A 10,546-nucleotide genomic window follows, 5' to 3' on the forward strand; every position below is an offset into this window, starting at 1 on the left:
GGGGTGGTGGTCGGCAGGAGGTGGTGGCGCGCTCGAGCCTGGAGGTCGAGATGAGATCGGGAGGTAGTTTTTTCTTTTATCTCGTGCATACCGTTTCGATTGACTTATTATATGGATCGCGGGTTGAATTTTAAAAACTATAAGGACTTTTTTGAAAAATACGACCGTGCTTTATTATTAGGGAGAGAAGAGGAGGGACCATGGACAGTGTCAATTAGGTGGAGGAAAGAGTATGCAGCTGCGTCACTCAATTATGTGGGAGCATACACAGTGCAACTTGGTGGAGATATTTTTTCATCACACACACGCACCACAATCATACACCATATCCATCTGTAGCTCTGCTCGGCTTCTCAGATGGCGGAGGGCGTGGTGGCGTTGCTGATTGGCAAGCTCGGCTTTGCCTTGGCAAAAGAGGCAGCGACCTTGGGCGCATCGCTGCTGTGCAAGGAGGCATCTGCGCTCAACGGCCTCTTCTGCGAGATCCGTGAGGCCAAGGAGGAGCTGGAGAGCATGCAGGCGTACCTCCAGGGGGCTGAGCGATTCAAGGACACCGACGAGACCACCGGCATCTTCGTCAACAAGATCAGAGGCTTCGCCTTCGAGATCGAGGATGTGGTCGACGAGTTCACCTACAAGCTGGAAGACACCCATGGGGGATTCGCCACGAAGATGAAGAAGAGGGTCAAGCACATCAAGGCATGGCGCCGTTTGACACTCAAGCTCCAAGATATCAAGGGCAGGCTTCAAGGCGCAGACAGGAGAAAGGTCCGTTACGACATGAAGGGGGTTGACAGAGAGGGCTTGAACAATGTTCAGTCAAGATCTGCTGGCCAATCTCTGAATCTTGCGAGGGAAGAGGATCTTGTTGGGATTGAAAAAAACAAGGGCAAGCTGATGCACTGGCTGGTGGGTGATCTGGAGGAACCAGGGTGCAAAATTGCAACTATTTGGGGAATGGGAGGTGTGGGTAAGACCACTTTGGTTCATCATCTATACAAGGCCGTCAAGACAAACTTCAGTATTTCTGCCTGGATAACTGTATCAAGTAGCTGCCAAGTTGAAGAATTGTTGAAACAAATCGCAAGTCAACTCGGCGTCGCAATTGGTGCCGCCAACACAAACAGGGACCTGGTTGAGGTAATCTGTAACTGTCTGCAAGGTTCAAAATATCTCATAGTTTTGGATGATGTTTGGAATGTGGATCTCTGGTTTAAGATAAGGAATGCATTTCCTACAGAAAGCACAGGTCGATTTGTTATCACCACTAGAATACAGGAGGTGGCATTGCTGGCAACTAAAAACTGTACAATCAAACTGGAACCATTACAGATATGGTATGCGTGGCAGTTATTCTGCAACGAAGCCTTCTGGAACAATGTGAAGAAAACATGCCCAGATGATCTGAAAAATCTAGCTCATCAGTTTCTGGGTAAGTGTGGTGGTTTGCCCATTGCTATTGCTTGTGTAGGCCGCTTGTTGTCATGCAGGCATCCAACTTACTCTCAGTGGGAATGTTTATACAAGGAGCTAGAGTTGCAGCTCAGTAATAATGTGATACTCAATGTTAATATAGTTCTGAAAGTCAGCTTGGAGGACCTTCCAACTCATCTGAAGAACTGTTTTCTCCACTGCACAATATTTCCAGAGGGCTGTCAATTTGGAAGGAAAAGATTAATAAGGCATTGGATCGCAGCTGGATTCATTAAAGAAGCAGGGAGCAAAACATTGGAGGAAGTGGCAGAGGGCTACCTGAACGAACTTGTAAACAGAAGCCTACTGCAGGTGGTTGAGCAGAATTGCTGTGGCCGAGTTCGCAGGTGCCGAATGCATGACATTATCCGTGTTCTTGCTCTCGCTAAATCAGAAGAAGAATCCTTTTGTCAATTTTACAATGGCTCAAGGCCTTTTTCGACCGAAAACACGCGCCGTCTGTCAATTCAGAATACAAACATGGAACAACCGACTCCATTGTTGTGTGCAACAAGTCTCCGCTCTCTGCATGTTTTCAACAGTCATCTGAGAACTGATTCTCTAGAGGCTTTCCTCAAACCGTTCAACTTGCTGTCAACATTGGACCTGCAAGGAGTTCAAATCAAGAGACTACCGAAGACTGTTTTCAACTTGTTTAATCTGCGCTTTCTAGGTCTTCGAGATACTCAAATTGAATATCTCCCAAAAGAAATAGGAAGGTTACAGAACCTGGAAGTCCTTGATGCTTACAATGCTATGCTGTCGGTGCTTCCAGTGGAAGTAGCCACCCTTCGGAAATTGAAATATCTCTATGTGCTTACTATCCCATCTGGAGCTAATGAGAGAGTTCTTACTTTTGATGGGATCCAGGTGCCCAAGTGTATCGGTAATTTGACCGACTTGCTGGCCCTGCAACTTATCGAAGCCAACAGTGAGGTTCTGTGTCAGCTAGGATGTTTGACCAATTTAAGAACTTTTGCTATTGCTAAAGTTAGGAGTGGCCATTGTGTAGATTTGTGTTGGGCGATCACGAAAATGGTTCATCTTGTTCATATAACAATCCTTGCACTTGATCAAAGGGAAGTCCTGCAGCTGGAAGCACTTTGCTTACCACCAACTATTTCGAAAGTTGATATATCAGCGCAGCTGGACAAAACAATTCTACCTCAGTTCATCTCGTCCATTTCAAAACTTATTAACCTCACTTATTTAACTTTATGCTGGTCCAAATTACATGAAGACTCTTTTGCGTGCCTCTTGGGTTTGCATGGCTTAGTGACGCTTCACCTTAGCAAGGCTTATGAAGGAAAGGATCTGCACTTCCACGCAACATCACTTCCAAAACTCAAGATACTAGGCATATGGGATGCTCCGAATCTCAGCAGAGTCATAATTGAAAAAGGTGCAATGCCGAATATCGTCGACCTATTTCTAAGAGACTGTCCAGAACTGAAGGATCTTCCTCACGGCATCGAGCATCTTAGAACCCTCGAGTACCTGCTGCTGCGCGATATTTCTGAGGAGCTGTCACAGAAGCTTCAGCGAAATGAGGAATCAAAGGAATACAGTGAAGATTGGATAAAAATTAGCCATGTGAGACGAGTTGATGTACTTTAGGTGTAATGAAGTACAACAGAGTGAGTGCGGGCAGGGGTTGCTAGTTAGAAATGCAAAGGTTTTTTTTTTTTTGAATGAAAGGGGTTGCCCCCCCTGCCCCATCTTTTTATAATGAAGCAGATAGAACACAGTTCAAAAGTCGCCTAATAACCAGGCCCCACTACCACACCACGCATCAGGCGATACACACAGGTAAAGTCCTGAAAGGCAGCCAGACCATACAAAGCACTACCACAAACTGAAAACAAGGACAAGTCTGCAAGGAAATGCAAAGGTTTTTTGTAGCGTGCTGTGTTTTCAGTTTTAAATGGTGAAGCCGCTTGTCCTTTATTAGTGTTTTGATCTTTGTTGGGGATGCCGAAAGCACGCACGCATGGATGTAATGTTCCTTTTTTTCCATCAACAAACATGTATGTGAACGCTGCATCTACAATGTTATTTGCTTTCTTGCATGAACTTATTTGTGTGCAGCATGGACAGCTTCCATTTTACTGTCGTCTCTTTTCAACCATTTAAACCCAGTTCCAAATCCAAGTTTTTGTATTCGAATTGCAGTTAACAGTCCCATGAACCGAATATGTGCGCCTGATTGCAGGGTTGCAGGTTCTTAGATGTCTAGAATTCCTTTATGTGTTTGCTTCATTCGGTTCTGAAAAATCGAACATGTGAGTTGATATGGCATCCGGCCTGTTGATCCTTCTGAAAAAGTAATCATCATTCAGCTCCCAGGTAGATGTATGCGCATCCTTTAAGTTGCAGAGAATAGTTGGAACTAATTCCCAGGTTATAGACACGGTTTCTGACTCGTTTTACCCTTCAGTTTTCAGAAAAACTTGTACATTCAGTTTACACGTGGAGGACGAGCGGGGCGGTGGTGGGCGGAGGTCTCCTGCTCTGCAATCTGCACTCTGTTCTCCCCTCACCCGGTTCTATGAGTATCTCATCTCCGTAGAGAGGCTGAGGCTTGGCCCCGATGTTCTAGACCCAGAAGAACCCCTTGACCTGAGCACGGAGATACAGAAGCTCGCCGTGAGCTACATTTCGCAAAGTCGTCGTCAGGCTTGCTCTGATGTTGCTCTGCTGGTTCAGAAGGTTTCCATGCTGGGCATGACGAACGAGGCTCACACCGTGGTTCAGAACCTGACGAAACTGGATGTTTTGACAGAGAAACTCGATGTATTTGTCGCTCTTGCCGATGAGGTTGCGAGCTATGGTGCTCATGATGATTTTAGGCCTGATTTTGCTGCTCAGATTGAAGCAGATGCAGAGCACCGTTGCTGGGGCAACAACCTTGTAGAGTCCGAGGAGGCATCAGGTTTTCATAACACTGAAAAGAAGCAGCAGGAGGAAGGAAAGGTGCATCATACGCTCCCTCAGAAAACCGAGAAATTGGATGATGCCATGAAGTAGGAGCCCCCTGGATCAGGGAAGATGGACAGTGGCTTCATTCCATACATGATACGCGCATCCCTTGAGCTGCAAAATGTATACAATCTTCTACTCCCTCCGTCCCAAAATAAGTGTGTCAAGCTTAATACAACTTTGTACTAGAGCTAGTATAAATTTAGTATCTAACGTTGTGCCGCGGTCCGCGGAGACCATGTCAGAATGATATGTTGCATTTCCTATTTATAGACAGGCTATTGCAACAATATTAGTGATGATCTTGCATAATAATATGTTACTCTTTTTTCCCTCTACAAGCTATCAAAAGGGTTCCTGATATTGAACGGGGGATATATCGCTAGCCGTCCCATATTGCTGGTTTCTGACCGTTGTGTAGCAGGAATGCTTCTTCCATTCATAGTGTATTGTCGTCGGATCTCGTCATTTCATCGGTGAGCTGCGGTGGCGATAGGGTGCCACGAAGCGCAAGTTCCGCTGGTGAGAACTACATATTTCTTTATGCTAGTGGCAACAACACATGGTAGTTGAGTCGTGGAGTATTGCTCTTCGAACAGGTAGCAAGGTGATGTTTGAGTCTCATGGTGTTTTTGGAAATGCGCACGGCTCTTCGAACATGTAGCAAGTTATGTTTGAGTCTCATGGTGTTTTTGGAGATGTGCACGGCTCTTCGAACAGGTAGCAAGTGATGTTTGAGTCTCATGGTGTTTTCAGAGATGCGCACGACTCTTCAAACATGTAGCAAGTGATTTTTGAGTCTCATAGTGTTTCTGGAAACGCGCGTGGATGGCGTCTTGGACATTGGTTAAACCTGAAGGTATGGACCCTGATCACAACTTCCTACCTTGATGATTTAGTTTCCTTTGCCTGGAGAGAAGTGTCTGGTACTGGTTTCAACAGCGGTAGCGCTAGGTCTAGATGTTTTCTAGTTGGCTGCATGTTCTTTTCAATTCCAGTACGTAATCTGTAGTCATGTACTCATATGGTGCTTTCTGATATGCGTCCAAGTCTAGGGGCGCCGATAGATGATCAGGTGAAAGAATTGGAACATTTATGATTTATGAGAAGAAGCCCTTCTTATATAGGCATGGCTCATACACCTCTGTGGTGTAATGTTGTTTGCTGATGTTGTATTATTTCTTCTTGTTATATAGGCCTTTTCTTTCTTTGCCTTTGGTCACAAGACTGCTTTTGTAATACCCCTTGGTTCCAGGTAAATGAAATCGGAGAGGAAACACTCTTTCTTCTACAACAGAAAAACATGGGTATGCTATTAGTATCATGTACTTTCTGACTCGCCGAGTGTTGTGCCATGCATTATTCCTCTCTGAAGCAAGATTCACAACAGAGACAACAAATGATATTGCTCACAGAGACCCATCTTCCTCTGGTCCTTGATCCTGAGGCCTTCGAGCTCGATTGACTGTCAGGCATCGTGACAGGTGATGGCGTAGTAGCTGCCAGTGGCTTCATGCCGGCAACACGGTTGTACCTCTTCGTATCAATTAACCCGGGAAAATGATACCCATTGCATTTTCTTTTCACCTTTTTTCAGCCAAGACAAGAAGAATAATCCACACCATCTCTGTAACCCAAGGTACAAGTGGCTAGCATGACCTTGCTCCCTGTCAAGACTTAATCGTCGTCATTTGCCCCGCAAGAAAAAAGGGACCGGAACAGGATACAGTGGCTAATCACAGGACACATCTAGCTAGCTACTCCCTCCGTTCCTAAATATAAGTCTTTGTAGAGATTTCACTAGTATACTACATACGGATGTAATAGACATACTTTAGAGTGTACATTCAATCGTTTTGCTTCGTATATAGACATCTAGTGAAATCGCTTAAAAGACTTATATTTAGGAACGGAGGGAGTAGTTGCTAATGATCTGATATGTAACTTCTGTTCAACTTAAGATTAAGCAGCAGACAACTAAAAAGCTAGTCAGTGACTATAGTGTGTTGAACAATGTTGTTTAACCTGTGCATAGGAATGGATTGGCGTGTGCGAATCCTTGAGTAGGTTACCGTTGGAAAGAGGATTATATTTTCTGTTTCTATGGCAAAATGAACCGGTTCCATCGGTAGTGTCCGTACTTTCAGATTGTCATGCTACTGTCATGTAAATTATGTAATCATGTTCTTTACAGATCAATATTCTTTTTTTTATGGGAATACAGATCAATATTCTACATTTGCATGTATTTTCATTTGGTGCTTTAGATGGTTTCTTGGTTTTTAGTTTTGGTTCTTAGCTGCCTAATCACATTCTCTTCGTCGGCATATTGTTTTAACTGCCCATTTCGTGAGCTTGCATATCTTTATAAATTAAAAAACAATCTAGATTTCCATAATAATATGGACCATAATATTTCAGTTGCCTAAGATTAAAAGTGAGTAGATTGTTTTCCCTCGCCGTTAGATTTGCACAAGACAATCGGTGTTTCATCCCTTTTTCCAAAAAAATTCTATACCAGTGTTAACCCCACTCTTGTTTTTACAGCCATGTTACCTCCATCTTCATATGCTCATATCCTCTGTTTATGCAGGTGCCACCCTCCTCCTTGGTCTTCGGCAGATACCGCCTATAGATCCGACATTGCATGTCATCCCCATGCTACCAAAGTGGGGCCGTCGGCATATGTTCATCCAGTTCTATCACTCAACGTTCCCTCTGATCACTGGCCCAATAACCAGACTATGTGCTTGCCCTAGAAGTCGATGCTTCATAATCTTGCAACACCATCCTAACACATGGTCTCCCTTGCCGCCTACCTGTCATCTAGAATCTTTAGCAGTATGATTTTGTGGTCCTTATTGGAAACACACTGACGAAGCGTTGTCGTTGGGAATAAAGTGTTGGAATTATGCCCTAGAGGCAATAATAAATATAGTTATTACTATAATTCCTGTATCAAGATAATCGTTTATTATCCATGCTATAATTGCATTGAATGAAGACTTATATACATGTGTGGATACATAGACAAAACACTGTCCCTAGCAAGCCTCTGGTTGGCTAGCCAGTTGATCAAAGATAGTCAGTGTCTTCTGATTATGAACAAGGTGTTGTTGCTTGATAACTGGATCACGTCATTAGGAGAATCACGTGATGGACTAGACCCAAACTAATAGACGTAGCATGTTGATCGTGTCATTTTGTTGCTACTGTTTTCTGCGTGTCAAGTATTTGTTCCTATGACCATGAGATCATATAACTCACTGACACCGGAGGAATACTTTGTGTGTATCAAATGTCGCAACGTAACTGGGTGACTATAAAGATGCTCTACAGGTATCTCCGAAGGTGTTCGTTGACTTAGTATGGATCGAGACTGGGATTTGTCACTCCGTGTGACGGAGAGGTATCTCGGGGCCCACTCGGTAATACAACATCACACACAAGCCTTGCAAGCAATGTGACTTAGTGTAAGTTGCGGGATCTTGTATTAAGGAACGAGTAAAGAGACTTGCCGGTAAACGAGATTGAAATAGGTATGCGGATACTGACGATCGAATCTCGGGCAAGTAACATACCGAAGGACAAAGGGAATGACATACGGGATTATATGAATCCTTGGCACTGAGGTTCAAACGATAAGATCTTCATAGAATATGTAGGATCCAAAATGGGCATCCAGGTCCCGCTATTGGATATTGACCGAGGAGTCTCTCGGGTCATGTCTACATAGTTCTCGAACTCGCAGGGTCTGCACACTTAAGGTTCGACGTTGTTTTATGCGTATTTGAGTTATATGGTTGGTTACCGAATGTTGTTCGGAGTCTCGGATGAGATCACGGACATCATGAGGGTTTCCGGAATGGTCCGGAAACGAAGATTGATATATAGGATGACCTCATTTGATTAACGGAAGGTTTTCGGAGTTACCGGGAATGTACCGGGAATGACGAATGGGTTCCGGGTGTTCACCCGGGGGGGGGGGGGGCAACCCACCCCGGGGAAGCCCATAGGCCTTGGGGGTGGCGCACCAGCCCTTAGTGGGCTGGGGGACAGCCCAAGAAGGCCCTATGCGCCATAGGAAGAAAATCAAAGAGAAAAAAAAAAGAGGAGGTGGGAAAAGGGGGAAGGACTCCTCTTTCCAAACCTAGTTGGACTCGGTTTGGAAGGGGAGGCTTGCCCCCTTGGCTCGGCCGAACTCCTTGGGGGTCCTTGGACCCCAAGGCAAGGCTCCCCCTCTTCCCCCTATATATACGGAGGTTTTAGGGCTGATTTGACACAACTTTGCCACGGCAGCCCGACCACATGTCTCCACGGTTTTACCTCTAGATCGCGTTTCTATGGAGCTCGGGCGGAGCCCTGCTGAGATAAGATCACCACCAACCTCCGGAGCGCCGTCACGCTGCCGGAGAACTCATCTACATCTCCGTCTCTCTTGCTGGATCAAGAAGGCCGAGATCATCGTCGAGCTGTACGTGTGCTGAACGCGGAGGTGCCGTCCGCTCGGCACTAGATCGTGGGACTGATCGCAGGACGGTTCGCGGGGCGAATAGAGGGACGTGAGGACGTTCCACTACATCAACCGCGTTCACTAACGCTTCTGCTGTGCGATCTACAAGGGTACGTAGATCGAATATCCCCTCTCGTAGATGGACATCACCATGATAGGTCTTCGTGTGCGTAGGAAATTTTTTGTTTCCCATGCGACGTTCCCCAACAGTGGCATCATGAGCCAGGTTCATGCGTAGATGTCTTCTCGAGTAGAACACAAAAGTTTTTGTGGGCGGTTTCTTGATTCCGCGGTATTGTTGGATTGACGCGGCTTGGACCGATATTACTCGTATGCTTACGAGAGACTGGTTTCATCGCTACGAGTAACCCCGTTGCTCAAAGATGACTGGCAAGTGTCAGTTTCTCCAACTTTAGTTGAATCGGATTTGACCGAGGAGGTCCTTGGATGAGGTTAAATAGCAATTATATCTCCGTTGTGGTGTTTGCGTAAGTAAGATGCGGTCCTATTAGATACCCATGGTCACCACGTAAAACATGCAACAACAAAATTAGAGGACGTCTAACTTGTTTTTGCAGGGTATGCTTGTGATGTGATATGGCCAACGATGTGATGTGATATATTGGATGTATGAGATGATCATGTTGTAATAGATAATATCGACTTGCACGTCGATGGTACGGCAACCGGCAAGAGCCATAGGGTTGTCTTTAAACTAACGTTTGTGCTTGCAAATGCGTTTACTATTTTGCTAGGATGTAGCTTTAGTAGTAATAGCATGAGTAGCACGACAACCCCGATGGCGACACGTTGATGGAGATCATGGTGTGGCGCCGGTGACAAGAAGATCGTGCCGGTGCTTTGGTGATGGAGATCAAGGAGCACGTGATGATGGCCATATCATGTCACTTATGAATTGCATGTGATGTTAATCCTTTTATGCACCTTATTTTGCTTAGAACGACGGTATCATTATGAGGTGATCTCTCACTAAAATTTCAAGACGAAATTGTGTTCTCCCCGACTGTGCACCGTTGCTACAGTTCGTCGTTTCGAGACACCACGTGATGATCGGGTGTGATAGACTCAACGTTCACATACAACGGGTGCAAAACAGTTGCGCACGCGGAACACTCGGGTTAAGCTTGACGAGCCTAGCATGTGCAGACATGGCCTCGGAACACATGAGACCGAAAGGTCGATCATGAATCATATAGATGATATGATTAGCATAGGGATGCTTACCACTGAAACTATACTCAACTCACGTGATGATCGGACTTGAGCTAGTGTAAGTGGATCATGAACCACTCAAATGACTAGAGAGATGTACTTTTTGAGTGGGAGTTTAGCGAGTAATTTGATTGAGTTAAACTCTAATTATCTTGAACATAGTCTAAGTCCACTTTGAATATATTTGTGTTGTAGATCATGGCTCACGCGACAGTCACCCTGAATTTTAATACGTTCCTAGAGAAAGCTAAGTTGAAAGATGATGGAAGCAACTTTGTAGACTGGGCTCGTAATCTTAAGCTAATCTTACAAGCTGGGAAGAAGGATTATGTCCTTAATGCTGCGCTA

General features: G+C 45.0%; 1 protein-coding gene across 1 annotated transcript; it reads left to right on the top strand.

The window, feature by feature from the left end:
- The first annotated feature begins 316 nt into the window (after window positions 1-316).
- Window positions 317-3,516, top strand: LOC123439132 (disease resistance protein RPM1-like). The gene is made up of 2 exons (XM_045115881.1): window positions 317-3,148; window positions 3,365-3,516. The coding sequence occupies exon 1, from the start codon at window positions 358-360 to the stop codon at window positions 3,088-3,090; it is 2,733 nt and encodes a 910-aa protein (XP_044971816.1). The 5' UTR covers window positions 317-357; the 3' UTR covers window positions 3,091-3,148; window positions 3,365-3,516.
- Window positions 3,517-10,546: the final 7,030 nt, after the last annotated feature.

The sequence above is a fragment of the Hordeum vulgare genome, chromosome 3H (assembly GCF_904849725.1).
Source record: "Hordeum vulgare subsp. vulgare chromosome 3H, MorexV3_pseudomolecules_assembly, whole genome shotgun sequence".
In the NCBI taxonomy this organism is placed as follows: domain Eukaryota; kingdom Viridiplantae; phylum Streptophyta; class Magnoliopsida; order Poales; family Poaceae; genus Hordeum; species Hordeum vulgare.